This window comes from Balearica regulorum, chromosome 7 (genome assembly GCF_011004875.1).
Source record: "Balearica regulorum gibbericeps isolate bBalReg1 chromosome 7, bBalReg1.pri, whole genome shotgun sequence".
Taxonomy (NCBI): domain Eukaryota; kingdom Metazoa; phylum Chordata; class Aves; order Gruiformes; family Gruidae; genus Balearica; species Balearica regulorum.
Genome location: NC_046190.1, coordinates 8,282,515 through 8,308,953, shown reverse-complemented (window position 1 = coordinate 8,308,953; position 26,439 = coordinate 8,282,515). Strand labels below are relative to the sequence as shown.

At 40.0% G+C, this 26,439-nt stretch overlaps 1 protein-coding gene across 1 annotated transcript; it reads left to right on the top strand.

Moving 5' to 3' along the window:
* The first annotated feature begins 7,351 nt into the window (after positions 1 to 7,351).
* Positions 7,352 to 24,636, top strand: LOC104644100 (pancreatic lipase-related protein 2). The gene is given in 14 exon segments (XM_075757709.1): positions 7,352 to 7,411; positions 7,592 to 7,640; positions 9,097 to 9,251; positions 12,354 to 12,479; positions 13,431 to 13,565; positions 14,522 to 14,630; positions 15,771 to 15,890; positions 15,983 to 16,105; positions 18,430 to 18,545; positions 19,992 to 20,121; positions 21,508 to 21,619; positions 23,414 to 23,576; positions 24,378 to 24,580; positions 24,582 to 24,636. Coding segments are annotated over 14 exon segments (1,656 nt in total).
* The last annotated feature ends 1,803 nt before the right edge of the window (positions 24,637 to 26,439 follow it).

Below are 26,439 nucleotides of genomic sequence, written 5' to 3'. Positions count from 1 at the left end.
TCCAATAGCAGCCCACAAATTCAAACCAGCTCTCCAGACAAGACACAAATCAGGGACAAACACAAACCCAGGCAGACGTAGAGGATACTACAAAAACAATACAGTTTTATTAACATATTATATGTGTTATCTTGCCACACCACAAGTAGTTAACAACCTAAAGATAGTGACACAAACGTAACAGCACCTTGATGTATACCTCCTGTACTTGACTGAAGTTAAAGGAAGTGCGACGGAATAGAACCCATGCCTGCAAAATAACAACCAAACCCACATAAACCAGGCCACATATCACATCAAAGGCCTGATATGAAACCACTTAATTATTTTTAAGAGCAGCTAACAGTTTGTATAAATTAATATTATTCTATTGACTTTATCATCCATTTTTAAACCTGGAGTGTTCTGCTCTGACAGTTCTAGTCATTCAATGGTTTGAGAAAAATGAGATATAAGGATATTAAAAATCCAATTAAGATTGAAATACAGAGGAAATTTGGTGAGGGACTAGAGTATGTAGGCCATCTATGTCTCTATCTTGAGTCTTATGCTTCAGAAATAAATACATAAAATGATTTTATCAACATATAGAAAATAATTCAGCCATCCTGCAAGCTGATGTTATTTGTTTAATAAAAAAATGTTTTCTTTAATTTCAGCAACTAAAAAAAAAAATACAGTGCTTCTAAAGGCATAGAGTTTCAGTAATTATGCTACCAGATAGGGATTTGTCCCAATTATCTCATAAAGGATGACTTCCTATTTTACCAATATCCAGCTTTAATTAACACTATCAAAAATTCAGAAATATAAAATCAAAGGCCTTCAGGTAGAGCCTCTATCCCACCACTTCATGTAGTCTTTAAACCACGTAACAAAATTCATCATGATTAATTACAATTCATTTACCACAGCCTTCTACAGGGCCATGGAAAACAGCTATGATTACAATCTTTATTCCATGCTTTCCCATTAATCTGTGAAATCTATTTATATGGTATTTAATTGTCTTTTCTTAAAATAATTTCTAACTTTTCAAAAGTACTAAACTAATAATTTCATGCTAGATGGCTGACAAGAGAAAGAAAAAAATGGCAATTGTTTAGGAAAAACTCCAAAAGTTCACTTATTTCTTTCTTTTTTTTTTTTTTTTGCACTATAGTTAACTAATTTAAATCTTGACATTTCCATCAACACACATAGTGTCCATAGGCCTTAAAACACTTCGCTGGAGGAGATTTAAAATTTTCTATTTATATCCCATTCTTCAGTTCCCTATTTCATACTTTTAAATTCAATGCAGTCCTCAGAATATGCACCAAGCACAAGAGTGTTTTATCACAGAAATGATGAAAAGCTAACTCACTTGGAACTCAATTTGAAACAAACTATGACATAACTGCAGTAATAAATTTATTTTGTCTATTATGACACAAATTTCAGATCCTACCTAGCGTAAATCAGTCTGACTCTACAGAATCCAATCAGTGACTGTACCTGTTTCAAATATGTAGCCTAGACTCTTACAATCTGCAAGTAGCTGCTGTAGATACAAGCACAATCTATTACTAATCAGATGATAGTTATTAGCAATTGCACCATTATTATGTGAAAATAATAAAATGCATGTCTTCAAGCTTGAAAGCTTGAACTCGCTAACACTGTTTGAATTTCTCTAAACTGTTCCAGCAAGAGTGGTATTTTATCAAACTGAAGCTCTGTACAAATACACGAGGTTTTTTTCCCATTTTTTTTCCAATCTATAGTTGATGTTAGTGAATTTTGCCAAATGAAAGTTAAACAGTACTAGGGCTGAAAGAGGATGCTTATCTCTGCTCTCTTACATCGACAGGATATGGATCTCCAGTTTTCTAGGAGCTCTAAACTGACACTGAATTAAATAACTTTGTAGCACGGTAGTGGGATGTTTCAGACCTACTCAGATACGCCAGGTACATCCAGGAGAGACCAGGCTAGGCAGCACTTCTTGATTTACACAGTAGAAGGCCAGATGAAGCTGAGGACAATGTTTCCTGCAGTATTTCTTGTGAAGTTTAATCAGTCTTCACCCATCTTCTCAGAAGTGTCAGTAAGTGTTATAGTTAACCGAGCTGGAAGGCTAGTAAACAGAGAGGTGAACAGCAAATGAAGGATAGCTATTTACACACTCACACTCTTGAAAATTCATATTGCTATGAGGAGAGCAGATAGAAGCCAATGCCCTTAAACTACTTCTTCACTCTGTTTTAATTACTGGGACAAAACGTAGTCAGGAGCATGACAGACCGAATCTCATGGTATCTCCAGGCTCGCCTCAAGAAGTATAAGAAAAGTACCAGGAGAGGCATGGATAAGTCATACAGCAGCTGTTGGTTTAAATGGTATTAAAATACAAAGCAAGTAGAACTTAACATTTGGTTCTCTCCTTAGCTAGGACGTATTTTATTCCATGAGTGACTCCATTGGGATTGGCATCAATAAAAGTATTAGAAGCTGGATCATAATGAAGGAACAGCAGATGAAAAGAATAATAATCCCTTCATATCTATTTCAGCAGCCAAGCAGACTGGAAAGAATAGAAAAATACTTGCTGGTATTTAAGATTTTTTTATTCAAAAGTGTTACTTCCTTAGGGAGGGCCTTACAACTGATGTGCTGGAAACGGTGACTTTTACATTACTGTTACCATTTATAATAAAATTTATTCATACACTACCCAAAACTGAATTACGTGCCCCACAATGTGCAGATAGGTCTTCCCTGCCCAGAAAGTTTACTGTCCAGGTTAAGACATGACAAGTGGGTGCAATTACAATTAAAGAAAAAGAAAGAAAAAAAAAAATAGCATAAACAGCCCTGCACAATAACCTAAATGAATTATCCCTATTAGTCCTATTCTTTCATCATAAGATATTATATGCACTGTACCTCATCACCTGAGTTCCTCTCTTACAGATGTTGCTATAGAAGGGAGCTTTTAAGAGAGACTGCACAAAGTTGTGTTTGAGCTGTTTCCATCTTTGACCACTTCATCCCCCAAGAAAACACACATTCTTTGACAAAACTTCACGACAGAAAGATTTTTCCTTACTGGTTTTGGCAATGGAGGACAAAAGACTAATGTTCATCTACTCCAGTCAAATGGAATAAGCAGTCATTTTCCCACCTCCTCTGGCATGTAAGGGAAAAACAGAAGTCAGCCTGGAAAAGTGATAAGGGTGTGAATGTGGTCTATAAAATGAAGAGGATCGTGGAGAAGGCAAATACAACATGACTTGTTCATTTTCTTCCACACTAGTAACAGGGGGCATGAAATGAAGCTGGCAGTTGCACACCTCAAGACAAACGAAAGGAGATGATTCTTCTCTCAGTTGCATAACTACGACGTGTTTGATGCAGGATGCTGTGTGTGCTAGAAGGGTGCATGAGTTCAGGGACAGCTTCGACAAGTTCATGGAAGAGAAACTCTCAAGAACTTCTAAGGGATGGGAGAGTCAGCACTTTGTGTCTTGCTACTTCCTATACAAGTCCCAAATAAACACAGAAGTAGTTAACCTCATTAAAGTGAGTTTTCTAGAAGCCAACACAGAAGTGCTAACATCTAACAATGTTGCTGAGCTATGAGCTTTCCTGATATTAGTAAACTCTCATAGAAAAAACATTTCATGCTTGTCAGCTGGAGAAAATCCTCTAATTCATTATAAATATGAAGATGCCTTGCTCTCCCAGAAACCTTGTCTTACACACTGGAGGAGAGCTGTGGTGTCTCACTGAATGATGAAATGCAGCATGAGCGTCACTAAAGAATCACTTCATGTGTTCTGAGAAAAGCTTAGAGAAGTTAACCTCCAATTGAAGCTAGCTGGAATGATGATTTATAAAAATTGTATAGTACATGTTCGCATCTAGGACATGAGACAATGATGCTCTCATCATAGGTAAAATCACAAGCCCATAAATATGTTGTCATTCTAATTTTAACTTGGAAATGTCACTGAATCATAGAATCATAGAATGGTTTGGGTTGGAAGAAACCTCAAAGCCCATCTAGTTCCAACCCCCCTGCCATGGGCAGGGACACCCTCCACTAGCCCAGGTTGCCCAAAGCCCCATCCAACCTGGCCTTGAACACTTCCAGGGATGGGGCATCCACAGCTTCTCTGGGCAACCTGTTCCAGGGCCTCACCACCCTCATAGGGAAGAATTTCTTCCTAATATCTCATTTAAATCTCCCCTCCTTCAGCTGAAGGCCATTACCCCTTGTCCTATCACTATAATCTTGTAAGTGATCTGAAATCTTCACTACCAGACTGCCACTGAAGTCCATGTTGCAGCGGAGGGCTGAGGTATGGTTTGGGACTATAATACCACACGTCAGAAAGGCTTCTTAATGTAATGGGTAATTCTGATTTCTTGAGATCCCCGGAGAGCATATGCACCAAAATACTCTAGGTAAAATCTATGGATTCAAATTAATGAGAATAATTTATTGAATCAGCTAGATTAATTTAAAAGTTTGAGTGACCTGTTTCTGCAGTAAACTCTCCTGAAGAGGGAAAAAATTGTAAGGATAGAATGAAATGAAGTTTTGGTCCAATATTAGATATAATAGAATTAAACCAGAAGCAGGTAATGTAGATTAAATACTAATTTTCTGTGGGGCCCTTAAATTCTAATGAATCAACCTTTCTGAGTTTGTCTATAAATTCTTAGAGATATAAAATACAAGCATCCACTCCCTTTGGACACGATATTATATCGCAGATCTGAGTACCTGATCACCAGATATGAGTACATGGTACACTGTAGCATCACAGTTCTGAGCACCTGTTAACTATCTCTGAATCCAGTTTTGGCCAGGATGACCTAGGATAACTTGGAAGCAGATATTTATCTGTATGCTTCTTTTAACCATTTATTCCAAACACCTGGTCAGGATTTTTGTTTGCCAAATTCTATTGGCGACTGATTAACTGACCAATTTGCACCCTTAATTATGTGAGCTGAAGATAACTCAAATGAATTTTAATGTGAATAATTCAACACTTTACTGGACTAACTTAGTATTGACAAAATGGAAAAAAACAGACTCCAAGAGCTACATACTAACCTTCCTTCTTAATTTTCTGCTAGGGTTACAGAGCACAGAGATGGAGGATCTCTTTGCTTCTACAAACTGTATCTGAAGAAATTAACCTTTCAAGGTTGGCTAAGCCAAAAAAAAAAGAAAAAAAAAAAAAGAAAAAAGGAAAAAAAAAGAAAAAAGAAAAAAAAGCAAAAAAAGGCAAAAAAAAAAGCAAAAAAGCAGCCTGAAATGTTTTTGTACCTAGCAGTCTTTAGAATCACTTTAAACCAGTTCATATTTGTATGTGCTAGATATGAGATACATCATCAGTCAGCAGAAAGGATTGTACCAAAAGGGAATCTCCCACTTCTGTACACCCTTGGCTTAGGAGGTGCCAATGGTCACCCAATATACTTAAAGGGTTTAACATTAAAATGTTGAGATGCGAGTTTCTCATTTATGTCTACACAGAATCATAGAATCATCATTTAGTTTGGAAAAGACCCACGTACTGGAGCAAAGATTTCTAGGAAAGCCTGATGGAAATGTTAACAGAATAGTATGACAACAATATAGTACTATGTGAAAAGACCTCATTTTCAAAACACTAAAAATTAAAATTACTGCAATTAATACAATTTAATTATGAAGATCCAGGGTGATTGGATGTGGTGCCAATTTGCCCAAGGAACTGTTTTCCCCTGTTTAAAAGCATTTCTGTCATCTTTTCAAAGAAAAGTCAGGTACTTCAACCACTAGCAAAATTACAGACAAGAGAACTACAAGACAAACAAATAACAGATGACAGAATGAGCAATTTAATTTTTTATCGTTTTTCATCCTTCTCTCTTCTTTCTGCTTTTTCTCAGGTAACAGCTTAAACCTTGCGAACATGCACGCTGGCTCATCCCAAAACACCTTGTTTGTGTCTTGATGTAGTGGTAGACTTAACTATCAAATACAAATTTGAAAATTTTGCTGAAGACTGTAAATTATTTAAGGCAGGGATCAGCTCCTGGAAGGGTGGTTTTGCTATTAAAACTCTGGAGTAGGACCCAAAAGACCGCAGCTCTGCTACAGCCTTCTGGTGTGATTGAATCACTTGCATCCCAGCTCAGCATCACACCGAGACGAGCAGCCCAGCCTTGCTTCTGATCCTGAAAGTCTATGTGTTTGTTCAGTGTTTACATCACACTTCCCAGTACTTTTTAGCTTTAAAAATAATTACCAATGGATGACAATAACACCCTATGTGAAACTTTGCATTAAACAGGTGGAGTCACGCAGCAACTGGTCTGACCTGGTTCGTGTTATCTCAGATGAAGCATGGAGAGATCTTTCTTGGCACTACCCAACTACACAAGGGAGATCTTTCTTGGCACTACCCAACAAAGTCACAGGTGCAGCTGGGAACCCAAGCCTTGTGGAGCAACAGCAGGGTGAGCATCCCTCCACTGTGTGCTCTCATTGGGCAGGCACATTGCTGTCCTGCTTCATTCCAGGCTCCTCAAAGGGCTTCTGCAAGGCTTGCCGCAGTCAACTGAGAGGTGGACCAAAGAACTTGGTCTGAGCCAAGGTAAAATGGGATGCACTGGAGACAAGAGCATCTGAGGAACTTAAATTAGGTGCACCATGGTAAGGTACTTGGTGAGTGTCTGGAGGAGAGGAGATGGAAGCAGGACATGCTTGAACCTGCGGTGGGTTTCACAGGGATGAACTCTTTGCTCCTAACAGCATATTGCTGATTCCAGGGGACTATGGGGACTGGGGGGACTGGGGAGATCAGGGCTGGGGAGGGCAGGAAGGGCATCTCCTGCCTGTGCAGGACTCTTTAGAGGATCGGGGCCTGATAGCAGAGTTTTCTAAGAATGATCATCTTTCCTTTGAAGATAAGATTACACTTAAAAAGCTTTCCCTACTTCATCTCAAAGTAAATGACTGGTTCTATTTACTCCAATGCTTACATATCAGCTGGTGATTAAGTGATCAAGCAGATCAGGGCTGATAAGTGTACATGGATGATAGCAATGATCAAAATCAGTTTTCAAAACTTTCTATATGATTTAGAAACATGAATTAAGTTTGTTCCTAAGTTCTTTTAAATGCAATCACTGAATAGCAGTTCTATGAGTAACTTTTCTACTAAATGCTAGAAGAAACTTCACTCTGTAAAAAAAATTGTTGCAAATCCTTTAAGAATTTCATTTGCTTGCCCATAAATTGCAGCTCGGGGCGGGGGGGGGGGAAGCTTATGTCTGTCAAGATCAGGTAGACAATCTTTAAGAGATGCTTAGAGGATATCCTGCGTATGCAAAATCTCCATGGCAAACAGAAAGGATCCCAAAGGTATTTTCTTGAAACCTTGCTATCTTTAAGGAAGTGTTGATTCTTTTGGATCTCATTCATTAAATGCCTGAAGTATTCCAATGGTCATTATGACTTTTTTTTGATGGGTCAAGGAAATCCTTAGGTGAATTCCAGATTCTATTTTTAATTAGGTTTTAATTGTGTTCTTATTTGCTTTAGATGTTTGCAATATGGATCACTGCTATTTTTCTTCTTGATGTAGCCAGAGGTAAGACACATAGCTGATAAAATCTATAAAGAGTAAAAATTGTTGTGTGCAGCTTACACCAGAATAACCATATTTTAGAAAAAGGCTGTGCTTTGGAATCAATGTAACAGAGTTCTTAATCAGAAGCATTGAGTTACATCATGTCTTTCCAACATTTAACTTATTACTTTTTAATTCAGTAAAGGTTTTTGCAGCTAGCAAACAGAATGGGAATTAGAAAGGTATTTTTATATATTAATTGATATTAAAATTCTTCCAGAACAGTTTCCCCTACCCACCCTCAACCCACACCAGTATTTATGGTAGTTTCAATACTTTTAATACCAGTCTAGGCATTTACTCTTCACAGCACCATGCAGAGAACAAGAAAATAGTCCCAGTCCAAAATACATCTTTACCAATAGGAACGAATAGTTCAACAGGGATAGACACACAGAAAGAGCAGAGAGAAACAAAAAGACACAGTCCAAAAGTTTGCTGGCATCAGAGGAAAGACCCCTGTGAAAATGACTGGATCATTTGTGGAATCTCTAGCTGCAGCTCCACAATGAAATCTTCTCTTTCTCTAGATGTATTTCCAGTATGTATCACTCTGCCCCTGCGTTTCATACAGAGTAACAAATAGAGTAAGTCACGGTCTGAGGTAGTATTGAATCTGTCACCTGTCCTAGGTAACAATAGTTTCTCATTGTTTTCAGTATCTTTTTATAGCAATAAAATTACTTGAGATTTCACAACTGTTGTGCTTTAATAATCAGTAAGGATGACATTTAATAGCAACACCCATATGTCATATTTGCATCATTACTGTATTACAGCCACAGTAGAAATTGGGAAACTCCAGTCGTTGAGGCACAGACCACACTTCCTGAGGCTGTGCTTTGCTCTAGGCTTCTACTCAAATTCCATTTTATTGCTTCCACTAAAATATTATGGTGATTAAAAAAAAAAAAAGGGAGATGTTTAATGTATGTTGTGAAGCAACCAGAGGTATCTATTTTAATGTTTATGTTTCGTTTTATTCCTTCATGAATTGTTGCACAAGAAATAACAATTTAGATAATCCCTGGAGCATTAGCACTAATTTGAAGGACTGCTCTGCACTGGCAACCAAAGCTGGTTTGTTCTCTGGATCCATAAAGGATCACGATTTTATTGTCTTTTTCCGATGGCTGTGTTAACAATATATTTGACAAGTCATAAGTTCACCAAACTGAGCTCTACACTATGTTTGCAACAGGAATCAGTCTTGAAGTTCAAGTCCCTGCTACACACAGAAGGCACAGGAGCACAACTGAGCCCCTTAATGAAAAATGAACGCAGGTGTCAACCTAATCCGAACCTGCCATTTTCTGCTCCCCTGGCATAAACACTGTCCTGACAGCTTCTTATAAAACGGTGGCAGCCTAACCTGCTACATTCCCAGAACACTAACACTTTTATTTGTGTACCCCAGGAAGGGAAGTTTGCTACAAAAGGCTTGGATGCTTCACAGATAGCCCCCCTTGGTCTGGGATCCCAGGGAGACAACTGGCAGGCTTGCCCAGCTCTCCAGAGGATGTGAACACCAATTTCCTCCTTTACACTAGAGACAACATCATGAAATATCAAGTAAGAAACTGCTTTTGTTTTAATAACTGGTAGTATACTACACATTCAACAAATTATATAGACAGTTTCTTTTCTCCTGTATTTGTGCTCAGAAGTCTGCCAGGAAAAGCCCCAATTCTATATTATACACTCCATGAACAGTCCATCCTAATTTTCTTCCATCTCATTTGTTTTTCCTTATTTCAGCTCTCTGATGAGCCAGGTGTATTTACAACATATTAATTGCACCCTTCTAACACAAGTCATCTGAGATATTTTGGATATATTTTATATACTTGGAATCATAGAATTATAGAATGATAGGATCATAGAATGGTGTGGGTTAGAAGGGACCTTCAAGATGATCCAGTTCCAGCCCCCCTGCCATGGGCAGGGACACCCTCCACTACACCACGTTGCCCAAAGCCCCATCCAACCTGGCCTTGAACGCTTCCAGGGATGGGGCATCCACAGCTTCTCTGGGCAACCTGTTCCAGGGCCTCACCACCCTCACAGGGAAGAATTTCTTCCTAACATCTAATCTAAATCTCCCCTCCTTCAGTTTAAGGCCATCAGCCCTTGTCCTATCACTATGTTCCCTGATAAACAGTCCCTCTCCAGCTTTCCTGTAGGCCCCTTCAGGTACTGGAAGGCTGCTTATAGCCTGGTCTCCCCAGATCCTTCTCTTCTGCAGGCTGAACAACCCCAACTCTCTTGGCCTGTCTCCATAGGAGAGGTGCTCCTGCCCTCTGATCATCTTTGTTGCCTCCTCTGGACTCACTCCAACAGCTCCATGTCTCTCTTGCACTGGGGCCCCCAGAGCTGGACGCAGTACTCCAGGTGGGGTCTCATGAGAGTGGAGTAGATGGGGAGAATCACCTCCTTTGACTTGCTGGTCATGCTGCTTTTGATGCAGCCCAGGACACAGTTGGCTTTCTGGGCTGCAAGCGCACATTGCTGGGTCATGTGGAGCTTCTTGTCCACTAACACACCCAACTCCTTCTCCTCAGGGCTGCTCTCAATCCATTCCCCACCCAGCCTGTAGTTGTGCTTCGGATTGCCCCAACCCATGTGCAGGACCTTGCGCTTGGCCTTGTTGAACTTTATGCAGTTCGCACGGGCCCAGCTCTCCAGCCTGTCAAGGTCCCCCTGGATGGCATCCCTTCCCTCCAGCGTGTCGGCTGCACCACACAGCTTGGTGTCATCGGCAAACTTGCTGAGGGTGCACTCGATCCCGCTGTCCATGACACTCAATCCCGCTGTCCATACTTCTCTACAGTAAGCTAATGGCCCAAACTCAGTGTCAGGTTTAGCATTATAAAGCCAGAGGTAGTAGGGAAGGTAGTACAAAAGGAAAGCTCAATTTTGGCTCCTGTGTGTCTCCAGATTAAAAACATGTTTGAGGCCCACGCACACCACTCAGAGATGTGGTTTATACATATGATTACTAGGTCCTCTGCACTATGTATGATCACTCTCAGAGGCTCTGCTTATGTGATGCCCAACACTGATCCCTGAGAGCAGGTAGATAGTTAAGAGTGAAGATAAGAAGAGAAAGTATCCATGTTCAGAGAGGGGAAGCAGAATATGATGAAAAAAATAATGAAAGCTTAGAAAGGAAAACAGGAGACTAAAAAAACCTGAAGGACAGAATGAAACCATATGTGGAAAAAGAAGGAAACAAACAAAAAGAGAATGAAATGAGGATGAAGAAAGAAAATAAACAAATATTACACTTTTTTTAAGAATATGACTGAGGGAAAATGAAGACTAAAAAGCTAAAGAAAAAGACTTGGTAAGATAAATCATAGAGAGAGCTTGGAGCTTTCTCTTACAGAAATCTGAACCAGGTTATCCCTCATGAAAGCACACCAGGTAGAGAAGCATAGAGACAGCAGACTCTGGAGCTGTATGGAAGAAAAAAAGTAAAAAGGTGCAGTTACCTACAACACTTGCAAGTTAGTGGCCATGAGAGGAAGCTCTGGACTGCGACAGAGTGACAAATGGAAGTAGCTAAAAGGAGCCTGCAGGACTGCATAGGATGGATCAAATGGGAACACGCTGAAGGATGCCAGCAGTGGGTCAGCCCTTTCCTCTGAAGACCAGCGAGTACTGGGAAAAGCTCACGGCAGGGTGCTCGAGGTGTTGGAAGGGGCTGGGCTGGGCTCGTCCACAGCACAAAGCAGTTTTGTGGAGCTATAGACTCATCTGGTGACAGAAGAGCAATGACCAACAGGGTGTGAATTTTACTTGGACAAAGAGCAAGAAAAATGAAGCAAATTAATATGAAAGAGGAGAGAGCAATTTGTTGCTGTTGTTGGCGTACATTACATGAAAAAGGCTTCATAGGGGGGTTTTTATATAAATGGCAGTCACAAACAGTGGATGTTTAATGATTTCTGCTGTTTGAGTCACATCAGAACAAGTCCAAAATCTGTAGCTGAGACAGCCTATAAGGTTTTAACTTTAATCAATCTTTCACTGAAGGTGAGATGTGTGCCAATTAGTCATGACATCGCCTTTTAAGGTAATGAAACCATAACAAAAAACAAGAGCCAAGTTTTAAAACAATCCAGTATTCAGATTTTTTAAAAAACAAAATAATGCCTTCCTTCTCAATAAACCCCAAAATTCCTCCAGCCTCTGACGTTGTAAGCCTGGTGGGCTGTCTCATGCTGTCTGGAATATCTTTAGGATAAAGTACAAATAAGCCTAGTGATGAAGGTCTTATCTTCAAAGAAAAAAAGGAAAAAAATAGGTATAGATTCAAAGTCAACTGCATAATACCTTGCAGAAGATGCTATTTTTGTACTTCTATAGCCAAGTTGGATAAAATCTTGTATTTACACGGCATGTTGTATCAGTATATCTTAAAGCATTGTGCAGAGGATGCCAGTATTAGTTCAATTAACTAGAGGAAGTGAATCATTTGTTGAAGCAATTAATTGATATTCCCCAGCAAGCAGTTTACAAGTGAGGAGCAAGACCCATCTCTTCAGAGTCCAGACCCATCTATGCCTTAACCATTGGGGTACTCTGCCCTGTATCGAAATGGACATTGGTACAGAGCAGTCACATCCTTGTTGTGGTGTTTGTTTTTTGTTGTTGGTCTTTTTGACACAGAAAATTTCTGCTACAAATCCTTCAACTATCAAAGCTTCAAATTTCCGAACACACAGGAAAACTCGCTTCATTATACACGGCCATCTTGTTGGAGCAGACCTCCCCTGGATAACAAATATATGCAGGGTATGGAATGAGTATTGTCATTTTACTTGTGTTTGAAAGTGCAAATATCCACATCCCCCTAATAACTGGCTTAACATTCCTACATAAATTTACACCTCTGTTCTCTTGTTAATTCAGGGAATATATGGGGGGAGAAAAACCTCAGAATGAAGATCAGTTCCACATGACCACCCTTTTGTACCTAGCTATGAGTATAGACACTTCAGCTTTCTGATAAATGCCCTTTTGCTGCATTCACCTCCACAGGGAAAGTTATAATTAATTGATTATTCAATTCCTTGCCAATAATGAAGGGGGGGAAAACAGTAATGTTTCTCACCTCAGCAAAAGGTCAAAATAAATATTTCAGTTTAAGTGAGGCATTTGATCTAATAAAACCAAAATGCTTTGCTCAGCAGATCGTTTTCATTTTATTTAGGGACATTTCAAAAATGAAATTGTTTCAGAACTAAAAATCAGAATGTTCCGTTGCCAGAAGTGTATAAATAGAATATTTTGGTTAAAATATATGAACTGTGGGCCTGAACAATTTAAGCACATTAAAACAAGTTTGTGAATCCTTTTAGATAATCCAAGCATATAAATTTTGAAGAATAAAGCTTGGACAATGAAAAAGAAGTCATACTGTCCTTTTTTTTTCTAACCGTGGTACTGTCATTAAGGGAAGTTCATACGCTAAAGCTAACCAAGGCACCTGGAATAGAAACCAGAACTGAAGCAAGCATCTGTGTGTCTTTACACAGTGTTCGAATCACTGCCTCCACTCTGCCTCCTTGTGTTGATTCTTCAGTATTAGTAGGAATTAATATATTAAAGATGTGTCTTTACCAGTCACATGGACAAAGTGAGTCCCCAGCTATAGCAGAATAACATATCGTTTGTATACACTCTGCTACAATTGTAATTAATACTCATTTCCTTCTGTTCTCCTGTTTTCATGTTTTCCACCAGTTCATGTTTCACACTGAAGATGTGAACTGCATTTTGACGGACTGGAGAGGTGGTTCTAATGGTTTGTACACTGAAGCTGTTAACAATGTCCGCATTGTGGGGGCTGAGCTGGTATATCTGGTGAACCTTCTTGAGGTAAAAGTATCCGTGGAACGTGAACGCCAGCACATAGTCTGTATGGTAAAGGCTGTGTTTAGGGTGGCACCTTTAGGTTTGATGCAATAGAGTCAGGAAGTACAAAGGTACTCAATAACGCAGCTGAAAATGTCATAAAAAATCTCTAATCCTGTACAAGTGGAAATACTTTAGTGTCAGATCACAGATAAGCATGTCCCAAAAGGCTTACAGGCCATAGTTTCTGAAAGTTTTGCTCATGATGGACTTTTTACTGGATAAGACATCAGATTGGAGACTGTCTCGCAAAATCGGCAGGGTGAAGAGCCGTAGTAAGAGATGGCCAATACGGCTAAACCATCCCTCTCTGGGCCACACACGCTGCCTCCTGCGAGAACTGGATCGCAGCAGAGAAGCGACTCTCCTGCAGCCACCGATGTCAGGCTCCCCATGCAGAAGCTCAGCTGGGCCCGGCGCACCGGCAGTGCTCCTGGCATGGTCCTCCCCGTCCCGCAGGACCTGCATGGTGGAACACCTCCATAGCAGGACGGCTGCTTGGTTCACACAGAGGGCATGCCACAGACAAAGGCAAACTCCTCTGCCACAGACTGCTGTCCTGACCAGACAGGCAGGTTCAGAGGTGAGGCAGCGAGGTCATTTGCCTCTTGGATGAGCAATCAGTGGAAATGTAGGGGACCCATGTGCAGAAAGTCCCTTTTCCTTCTTTTCTATCATAAGGGCCAATTCCTGACACAGATTACTCCCTTCCAGAGGCGTCATATAAGAATGGATGGGATGAGTTGGGAACTGCTTCTCTTTCGGAACAAATCCCAACACCTGCAGCGACCCAAGACAGTCCCCTCCATTGCCCACTGGTCTGGCCATGGCCTAGCACAGCATGGGGCCATGATGCAGTGACACAGGCTTGTATCCCCCGCTTGACACGCTTGTTTTTTCCTTTCCATACATCTTCACAGAAAGACTATGGCTACTCTCCTGCCAACATCCATTTCATCGGCCATAGTCTTGGAGCACATGCCGCAGGGGAGGCAGGGAGAAGGAAACCTGGCATTGGCAGAATAACAGGTACTGAAGCTATTTCAATGGATGAAGCTTTATATTTTCATGCAACTTAAGAGAACTGAAGAATCACTGCTGCCTCATGAACGCATAAGGCAGACCGCGATACGTTGGTTTGTTGTAACAGTATACAGCCAGCATGACAGCACACAAAGCCATGTCCTATCCCACGCCATGCATTTCACATGTCAATGTTCCCAGCTTTGAGAAAGGCTTGACTGCAGCAGATCAGAAAGGTTTAACTGTCGTGCCTGTGGCTAAATAGAGGTCATTTTTCGTGGGTCACGAGTCCCAGGGAACACTTGGGTATGATTTTTAATAATATAAAAGAACAAGAACAAAATACTGTATTACATGTGGAATAACCCATTTGTAAAAAAGTAGCAACTCATTGTCATATTTGATTTTAAAAGCCCACTCTAACATGACTTTTCAGCAGTTCAAAAGATTGAACATCTGAAACGAATAATTAAAGCCCCTATATCCAGTATGTCAGGATGAGAGAGTAAATAGCTATGGACACCCTGAAGAGGAAGCAAGCTGTTAGTCGCATAGCTACAGAGAGACACGGCGACATGACACACACATCACTTTTTTAAAAGGCTCGCTATTTTCTGCTTTCCTTTCTCCTCCAGTCAGTTTTTTTCTCTGCATAGACTTTGCTTTGACTAAGCTGTGTGGAGAGTGAGCAGTCACATAAGTAACTCGGGGAAACTGGGATCAGGACTGTGTTGCTGTAGCCCTGAAGAGAGCTCACTGACACTGAAGTGAAGGGGTAACATTTTAAAGCAAGCTCTTTTGGAAATAAAAATAGTTTTTTGACAAAATTAAAATTCTCAAACAAATCCACATGCTCAGAGTAACATACCAAAATTTCCTATTTTTCACTAACATTAAAAAAAAAAGCCAAACCCAAACCTCTTCTTATAACATTGTTCCCCAAAAGTAAGCCAAGAACCCCTCAGCATTTTACTGTGCTGCTCTGCCTCCAGCCACGTATTAAGACAGCTTGTTTTACTGGCTGTAGACCACAAAATGCATTTTTATATATGGAGTAAAGTCAGAAATGTAATGACATATACACACTGTATGTGATGACATACATATAGCAGTATTTACTCAGTCAGACGTATCTCATTTATTCAGGTTTGGATCCAGCTGGGCCCCTTTTCCAGTATACTCCCACAATGGTTAGGCTGGATCCTTCAGATGCAAAATTTGTTGATATAATTCATACTCACGCTGGTCATCTTTTCTTTGACTTTGGTAAGTTTTCACACAAAGGCTGACACCAACACAGAGGCTGGCCACAGCATCGTACCCGAGAGTGATCAACCTTGATTCATTATATATTTCAGCTCCAGGGATTCTTCAGACTTGTGGCCACCTGGATTTTTACCCAAATGGTGGGAAGAAGATGCCAGGATGCAAGCAGCTTCGTGTACCCCCTGCAACTCAGAATATCAATGACCTTATGAGAGGTAAATATATTTTAAAGAAGTAATACCTCATTATAAGCTACAGTTAGAAATAAAGGCTGGGCTAAGGTAAAGCCTTTTGAATATTTATGTTATTTATATAGCTCAGATTTGGAGTAGGGAGGGAATGCTCAAAAATGGAAGATTTAAAGCTGCCTGTGAAATAGGCTCTAATTTTCTTATATACTAACCAAGGCAAATTCCAGATGGAAACTTCAGTTAAAGCATACAGACTTGTTCATCGCAACCTGTTACAAGAGCCTACCACTGTTCTGCCAGACTGACCTCAGTGGGAATTCCACAAATGAGGGACTGGTAAAATTTCATTCAAGGATAACACAAAAATGAGTATGTTAAAATCTGAGCTTCCCTTCTCCCTAGAAAGATATCAGTCCCAATATTACTGGGGTTAGACATACTCATCCACGCCATTAACAGCTTTAGTGTCTTCAAAGGGAACAGCACAAGGTTAAAAATATAGCAGATGATAAAATGACTGCTCCATTGATAGTTCATGTTCTTCAAAGAAAGCTGGGCAGTTAATCAGAATTACCCTGGGATCAGTACAATAGATCCCCAAAATCCTGTCTTCTGATCCTAACCTAGGGAAATAAGAACATCTGTTATTCACAGCTAAATGTTTTGAAATCCCTATGACTAGTTAAGTAATTGGATTTCAAAAATGCTGTCTTAGAATCGGTTGGAGAACTTAGTAACAGAGGACTGAAAGCTGGCTGTGCACAAAGTCACTTGGAACCAAAACACTTTCCAATCAGACTGCAGAAGAATGTCTGCATGTTCAGAAAAAAAACCCTAAATATTTTCCACAGACATTTCACAAGGCTGTTTGCAACGTTTTGTGGTCACGGAGAAGCTCAGCTCTATTGAACATGAGCAGATGGAGTTGGTTGTTCATGCAGCTCCTAGAAGTAGAGACAGCCTTAACTCCTGCCTCTTGTTTACACCTTACCTTGGGCATATCTCTTCTGTTTGATAATATTTACATTTATGTAGTGCTTTTATGTATGAAGTGCTTTAGAAATGCTATTTAGCAACTTCTTTCTACAGCTTTTGATGCAGTAGGGAGAGGAGTATTATGTTCCCATTGTATAGATGTTAAGTGAATTTGGCACTACCACAAAGCCAACTGTAAGAGCTGAGATTTGTAAAGTTAAAAGCACAGACCCTTCTGAATTAGATTTGAAGAAGGAACTATAGAGAAAACATACTCAGAAAGCCTTGATGATGCAGATGATTATTGCCAAGAAAAACAGAGAAAAATACTTTCCAGAGGGTTTTTGGTGTGGGGTTGTTGGGTTTTTTTCTTTCCTTATGTAAAGAACAATGTGTATCAACTGGTCAATGCCAACTGGTCTGTCTGTAAGATGCATTACAAGCTGTGCCAGTTCGCAACTACTACTACTTCAGTGCCTCCAAGACTTCACCCTGTCATTGGGTGAGCTGAGGCAGAGTAGAGCCCATTTCTATACAACCTAACTTTGGTTTATTGTGCTTTGATAAAGGAGGGACTTCAGAGCCAGTGGAGACAATGCGTGTTACAAGGGACCTGCAAATATAATCCAAATAGCACTTTCTTCTTTCCTGTACTAACTGCTTATAAATTTCACTGTGATGGGAAAATGTACTTGTTTCAAATAATTCTGACAAAATCAAGGACACACTGCCAAACATCTTGCTTTTCAGAGCATTTCACAGAATCACCACTGTCAAATGACCGCAGATTTTCTAGCGCTTAAAAACATTGAAAGCCACTGAAGTTAAAATAATTACTACAATTACCTTTAATTTTAGAAATGAGTGGAAACTGTGGTTTTACAAAATACCGTGTTGTGATAATGGTAAGCAAATGAAAACTGCTTCGTAGTAACTACTGTATGCTTTACAAATGCTGTAGCTATGAATTATTCCAGTCTTTCAAATATCAAAGGGAAATTCTCCTAAGGCCTCCTCGGTTCTCATGCTAAAGTAAAAGCAGTTAAGTACACAGAGCAGGACAGGAGGCTGCACGAGGTCCACCTTGGTGCACCTCCACCTCTGTTAACTTCAGCATGAGCACAGGGACACATTGATTAGAGCCTAGCTCTTGCCCATCAAAAAAATATACGTAGTATATTTTACTATAAACGCAAATAATTCACACTTCAAACATCTTTTAATTATTACCTTTTTTTAATCTGAGACTTCAAATTTGTACGTATCTGTATGTACAAATGCTTATGAGGAAAGAAGACCCACAAGTGTTGTTTCGGCACGGACTTTATGTTGATGTATAGCTTTAATCTTTTTTTACCTGGGCTTTTCCCCAGCATATAGATCTATTGGATGTGGACATAAAAGAAGTCTCCGGTATTATGCTGAGAGTATTATCACTCCCAATGGATTTGTTGGGTATCAGTGTGAATCATATCGAGCTTTTGTACTGGTAAGTACCAGGGACATATTTATCTGAGGGGTTATAGCCCTGCCCTTCTCCTCTTGATAATTTCTGGGACAACTTCTACACTCTGGATCATGGGATACAGGGGGGCTATGCAGACACACTGACTGTCCTCATCCAGACCGTACCCAAAAAACAGGCAAGATGCAGAAGCAGGAAACTCAAAAAAAACCCAAACCAAACAAAAAAACCCAAACCAAACAAAAAAAAAACCCCAAACAAACAAACAAACCAAGCAAACAAACAAAAAACCCCCCACAACAACCAGCAGAAGAAAATAAGGCAGTAAAAGACCAAAAACAATTACAAAGGGAGATAGGAAGAGGGCAATGAGAGGCAGTGGCTGGGTTCACTTTTCACGCAGGTCAGCAGTAAGGGACACTCACTCTGGTTGAAGGAAATCCATCTAAACCTGGTAGAACCCATCATCAAGAGGACAGCCACTGGATTTCAGAAATGTTCAAAGATCTGTGTAAGCAATAAACATCCACAGTATATAGGGCAGGGGAGACACTTCTACAGCACAGCACTGCTCACACAGCCCTCCAGTGGCAAGAAAAAGAAGGCAGCATAATGACCTTGAAAGTTTGATGTAATTCAGAACTTTAAAACCTGAACCCTGTGCAATTTAGTGATGCGAGGGAAATGGTTTTTTTCAATCTCATAATAAACAAGTGATGATGGTCATTTAGCTTTTATTTCATCTAATGCCCAAATAGCCAAAGATCCACAAATGTCAGTTCCTACAGAACCTCCCAAATATGAAAATTGAACTAAATATAATAATGCTATTTTGTCCAACTGCAATTAAATCACTTTCACTGCAAATATACACACTTGTCTTTTTATTATTATTATTATTATTATTATTTTTATTTTAATGGACCTCAAGGTCTTGATCTGAATGTTTGATCTGTGTAGGCAGATTAATTTCATTAAGGTTCTGCATGGGAATAAAGGCTGAAAAGCAGACAGAACACATTCCAAAGTGAGATCCCAAGCTTCAGTATTCCTAAACTTAAATATCTTTACCGTATGAGTGAGATATCCAGTCAGACCTGCTTGCAAATATGGTTAGCCACCCTATAATAATTAGCATACAGGTTTTCTATGGACCCTATGAAAGATGAATATATTACCTATATTTCACAGATCAGGTATTTACTTATGGTTTCTGCAAGAGCATGAGGAATTAGGCCAGATTTTTAACCTGTTTCTCTCTGATTTTCAACCAGATGAAATAAGCTGACTGACCATCTCAGCTCCTTTTTTCACTGCACTGATAAATACTGATGATATGATCTGAATTCAGAAGCAAGCACCTTTTCAAAAAAAGCTGGGAAAAAGCTGAAAAATCCTAATTTCTTAAACTCTAAGAAGCAGAATGAAAACAGATAACATGTTGTAACACTCATTGTTATTTTCCCCCAGGGAGACTGCTTCCCCTGTCCGAAGGAAGGATGCCCACTGATGGGTCATTATGCTGACAAGTTTTTACATAAAACTGAAAAAGAACAGCAAAAGGTTTATTTAAACACAGGGCCCTCCTCTCCTTACGCTCGTAAGTGCTCATTTTGGGTGGTGAATTCTAAAGTGGCAATGAATTATGTGTGGACAAATATCTTACACTTCTACAGACAGCTGCTGGAATTAATGAGTGGCACTCAGTACAAAATCTAGAGTTTCAGGTGTGTTAGAAATGTGCAGTACCAGCATTACCTGGGAAAGCCTGAGATAATTATAGAAACAGATCAACTGATGCTGATCTCTGAGTTAGAAACTCTGCTAAAATTTTGTTAATTAGATTACTGCTTCAAAAATTCCATAAAGCTGAAGGTGGGAGGAACATTATGCTGAAAATGCAAAACTTCAAATAACAAAAAAATCACATTGTTTTTATTGACAAAATTCTATAAAACTGGATCATTTCAGAATATTTTTGCAAAGCTCATCAACTGAAAATGGCAGGGAGTAATAAGAATTATAGTTTTAATTGTGATTAATGTTGAAGCAGCCACAGAACTGGGAAATAAGAAAGTTCATAAATAAATTGTAATCCATCACAGGTGATGAACCGCAAGGGCAATAAATGAGAGAGGGTCTTTGAGGTCCTTATTCACCAGGAACTAAAATATGAAAGCAAACTTAAGAACAAAAAAATTATATCACGTCTCCATAAAAGCAAAAAGTAAAAAAATCAATTTGAGTATGGAGAATCTAGCCATTTCTCAAATCTGAATGAATACATTAATTTCAATATTTACAAACCATTGAGTTTATAGAAATTATAGCCTGAAACCAAATATGACCTTATGAATTGGGTGAAGAGATTCTCCTTTTAATAGCCCGAATTAAAGCCAGTACAAAAACTTCCCAAACCTGGTTGCTTAAAATCAGTATGTGCTATTGCGTCTGAGGCCCTGCTTCTGCCACGCAAGGTGACAGGATCTCCTGACAGCTGTGGGGCTGCGTACAGGTATGAGAAAAACCCTAAACGCTCTGTGTATCAGGATCACCCCGGGAAAGCTGCCGGGTTTGTTTAATATATCTTTAACAACACAGCAGTCCAGTGGACCTCGCTTCGTCGTTGAGAGCTAACAGGCTACCCGTGAGACCCCACAAACTGCTTACAAGTGTAAGAAATTACAAAATTAAAAGCGAGGCCCAGTGGAAGAGCAAGGGACATTATTGGCAGATTAAATACTCAGCACAGCCAGTAGGTCAGCAAAGATTGCATCTGTGATTTAGACCATTGTCAAGGAAATTAATACTACCAGAATCACAAAGAACTAACATTTCCCTTAATAAAGAGTGACATTTTGTTTGTTTACAAGCACATTTGTGCAATACTTTTCTCTCCCTAAAAGACATCGAAACATATGAAAAGTTTTACCATTAGGAAAGAAATTGCCTTACAACCGTAATCTATTTCATTTTGCTTTCAAAGGCTGGCGGAAAGAGATACGTGTCAGAGTATCTGCGACAGAAACCATGAAAGGAAATATAGATGTAGCCTTGACTGGAACTAATGGGATCAGGAAAAAATATACAATTGACAGGTAAGTTTAACGTGATTGTTGAAAAAATGGCTCTATCGTTGTTATCATATTGAATTTATACACAGCTATTTTTACATGTCTCATCTTGCTCTATGTGATCTGTGATTTACACTGGTAATAAAAATAGCTGATAAGGGGTTGAAGTTCCCCATGCCACAGACTGTCGTCAAAATCTGCTTGCTGGTCTCTCTTTCTCTGTATTTTCTTTTCTTTTCTGCGGATGACGGTTAGCATAGCAAAGTGGGCAAGAGCAAAGAGCTCTGTGGCTACTGCTGGACTCAAACATCATTTGGTGATCTTTGAGGAGACAGAGCGCTGCATGATGTACAGTCATTTAATCATCCCCTCCTCTAGGCAATATGTGAGTAAGAAAGTTGCTTATGAACTGTGCTGGAGTCTGTGTCTTGACTCAGCCTGGCCTTTTCCCGTAAACATGAATTTAAATCTCACAAACTGATCCTTGTCGAGAGCACAGTTTAAATTCTGTAAACCCAACCTCCTCTGTGTTCAAACATAGCCCTGTTACTGGTCTGTACCAGGAGTGCCTTTGGTTGCAAATACACTACTGCAGCGATACACCTACAGGTAATTTCTATGTTAATGCCACACTGTAATGTGCGCTCTGTTATAATGAACACTGATACCACAGAAAGCACAAATGTAAACTATAATTTTCAATTTTCTTCATGGTTGAGAGCAAGCAAAAACACTGAGAGAATTTTTTGACTTGGACTTATTTGAAGATAGATCTCATTTTCCAAAAAAAAAAACCCATCTAGAATAAATCCATGGCAATACTGACAAAGGCCGGGCTTACTAATCTGATGTTTTCATCCTGAAAAGAACAGGAATGTAAGCAACTAACTCATTCGCATCCTTCTGTAGATCCCTCTGAGTAGCTATCTCCTCCTTAGGTACCAACAAGCCTGTACGTAGGGCTGATAGGCTGAAAGCCTGTAGCAGAACCCACAATAACGTCCCTGTGTAAGCAGGAATGGTGTGTTTCCTCTGCTTTCTCAAATAAGGTTAATACAGAGACTTTGTGGCCTTCACAAATCTGCCTGACTGGGATCTGCACCACAGACTTCAGCCAAAGGGGGAAAAAAGTGACATTTAGTCCACAGAACTTCCTCCAAGTATTCAGGATAAATGGTGTTGGGAGAGATAAGGTAGCCTCAGCACCACCACAATAACTTCAGGGAAGGCAAAAAAATTGCAGTACTGATCTGGTGGAAGAAATCAACCAAAATGTCAACAAGACATTCCTTCCTAATCCTTACCAAAAAAAAAGTTAAATGTAAAGTGCATTATATATTTTTAATTTTTTTTATCTTCCCTTAAGTTTAGCCTTGTTATAATGTTTGTCAAGAAGAAGTATTTGATATATTCTATGTACAAAATAATCTAATGTCCAAGGACTTTATCAAAGACTTTGCTGTATGGCGTGAATGACTAGTCAGCAGAGAGAACAGAACTTGGTGGTTCTGGACCTGAGACATGATCTCCTACTGGCTAAGCTGAAAGCCTCAGATCTGCATGAGGCTCTGCATCAAGAGCCCCGTGTGTTCCCCAAGGAACGTACTCTCCACGAACATGTTCTAAGCTAAAGTTTTGCCTAATGTCCCTGAGTGGTAATTCTTGAAAAAAAAATGTAATAAAATTATAATGATAATATTCAACACTTCCACTCTCATAGCGTCCCACACCTCCTTTCGCTTTCTAAACTGTAGCTTTTTTTTTTTTCCTCATTTGTAAAGAACACTGAGCATCACTTCTGTGCTTTTCTTTCTACAGGGGCACTTTCAAACCAGGCAATACATACTTGAACTACGTTGATACAGAAATTTCTGGGAACATTTCAAAAGTTGAGTTTCTCTGGAAAAAGCACCTGGGTCATGTACACAGAGGCTGCATGGGAGCTGAAGAAGTAACAATAATATCTGGGGAAAATGGAAACGTGTGAGTACATAATCTAATGGTCTTCCATTCTGTGGGCCTGGGGGTAAAAACAAGGAAAAAAAAGGGGGGGGGGAACAAAACACCTTTGCTTGGTATCATGTTCCTTAAAGAAAGTGGGTTTAATTATTGCAAATAAGAGCCTAATCCAAACGTCGCGGCAGTACCTGGGTGCTTGGGTGATTACAGTTACTCCCACCAGCTCAGCACTGCAGCCAGACTTCCCCAAAGAACAGAGATATCAAATCTGAAATTCTGGCAGGGGGGGTGTAGCCCTGTACTTTTAAGAAAGGTACAAGTTTTTCTCCTAAATTGCAGCACATCAGAAACAGCTCTGCACAGTACAACAGTATACCTGCCTTGGCAGGGTACTTTAGGCTGATTCTAACCTGATCCCACGTCCAGGAGCCCACTGGCATCTGCAGTACGTTAGGTATGCTTCTGGAGCACACCTCTCGGTTTAGTTTTAACCAAAATGAATCCGGCTGATGGGTTCAGACCCCTCTGTTGTGTAAAGCAAATTGTGGTAATTGGGGAAAACAGAGTGAGGGAGTCACTTCAGAAGCATGGTCCAAATTAAGATGCTAATGGGATCTGAGCATAAAGCCAAAAGTGTCTTAGAATTTACTAATTATATACTAACTAGTAATTCTTTAAAAAAAATCATTTGATAACACACATACTTCATGTTCTCAGTCAACTAGAACCCATGCTTTGACCTAACATAAAATAAAATTTGAGTTTATATTGATTATCTTTGGCCACTGAAAAACATTTCCTTAAACCCTTCCTCCCTCGCCAGGTCTGTGTTCTGCGGCTGTGGAACCGTGCGGCCGAGCACGTGGCAAGCCCTGGCACTTTGCTGAGGCTCGGAGAGGAATGCTGTGGTTGTCCACTGTGGCAACCCTCACCATCTGGAAGAACACACTTCTTCAGTCAGCAGCAAACTATTAACAAGGCTCCTTCAACAGACAGCAAAAATTTGCCCAGCCCTCTGCAAAAGCTGTTTCCAAATTAGTGTTATCGGCTTTTATCCGTACAGGGGAGTTACACTTCTGTGAATTCCAGTTACAATGACAGCTTAACAGGTATTCTACTAGTAGCACACTCACGCAATGTGACTATATTTCAGAGTCAAGGGGAAAATAATAAAATAGAAAAAAAAGTTCCAGCTAATTCTCCTTTGAAATACATTTAATTACCGTAGGAGGAACATCCAAAGTGAAACAACAGCAACAACAACAACAAAAGAACAATGAAGAATGAAAAAAGATAAAAAGAAAGGAGATGGGGAGAAAATAAAAAAGGACCATAGACAGCCAAATTCTTTAATAGTGCTTGCTTACTTGTTCAGGAGAAGGACACTTTCATGTTTTCAGGAGCATCTGATTCTATGTCAGGAGTCTGAGGAATAATTTCAAATATAAAAATAATCTGAGTTTGAATGGCATTGCCTGACGTGTTCTTCCTTTCTGATGATCACATTTAAACAACGTTTTAGAAGCACATCCAAAAGATTGCTTAGGAGCTGGGACTGCGTACTGAGTTGTACAGAATACCTTGAGAATCTCTTCCATGCAAGCTCACAATTTGTCAAGCTGGATGGACAGCTTAATGCACAGCAAAATATTTGATTGTTGCCTTTTTCCTGGGGAAGAACTCATTGATGCACTGTCTCCAGCTCTGCTGAACGCTGGTGAGCTGGGACTCTTTATACCCGAAACAGGCATCTTCTTTATCAAAACGCTGCTGCACTATTGAGGATGTTCATTTTTCTAGCAGCCTTCAAAGTAACTATTTTCTCCTGCCAATGAAGCTGAATTTTCCACCTCTACCTTGCCTTTCTAAAGCCACTGATGTCAGGCCTGAGCCACATTATTTGCATTACTGTATAGCATTGCCCCCCCCCCCCAAATTTGGAAGCATTTTGATTATACTGGTTAACAGACTACTAAGAGTTATAGCGTCAGCCAAAATAAGCTAAGATTGTTTCAATACAAGCTAACCACAAAAATCCTTTCTGTGTTTATTTGCCCACTGTAGTCTAAGAGATACAGCTAATTTTTAAATCTGATCTCAGGTTTATAATTTGGGGGCAGAAATCCTGTGCGTGAATCCCATTGGGCAACTCTGTTCTGTCCCATCCCAACAACTAGCTATTCCAGAATACTTCCAGTGAGGTTTACCAGAAGGTGTTAATGAGATGCATTACACAAGGCTAGATGTGAGTGATGAACAGGTGTGTTTCCAATTATGCAGCAATAATTTTGAGATGTCAGAATCCAGTCACTTCCTATGAAGTTTGCCAGAGGAGCTTGCTTAGGAGGTTTGCAGGAAAGTTGACAAATCAGCTGTCTACCTTCCCGGGCTCTCTGCAGGGAACTTGTCCTCCTCTACCTCTTAGGGAAACTCCTTAGGCAAGACCCCCCCCTTCTTCCGTAAGTAGGGACTCCCCACTCCGCGCTCCCCTGGAGAAGCGCAAAACAACCCCCCAGGTACTTCTGTGCAGTTGGGAAATATCTGCAGCTGGTAATTACATCATCTTTAACATCCTTCATAGATCAGGCATGGCTCTCGGCCCCAGAGTTGCACAAATAAAGGAGACTCAGGGAGGAAAAAAGACAGACCTATTTTCCTTTTTTTACAGTCAGGAACTGAAGCAAAAGAAATGTAAATATTTTCCTCAGGGTCATGAAAAACTGTGCAGCAGGGCCAGGCACTGGATTGGATCATCGGATTTGATGCGATGAGACGGCAGTGTGAGCAGCGCAACGTAGGCTATCGCCTCTCACACGAAGGAAGCAAGGTCCTGTTGGACTCGAGATTTCTAAAAAGCCCATCCCCTCCTGCCTCCATGCTTGGCT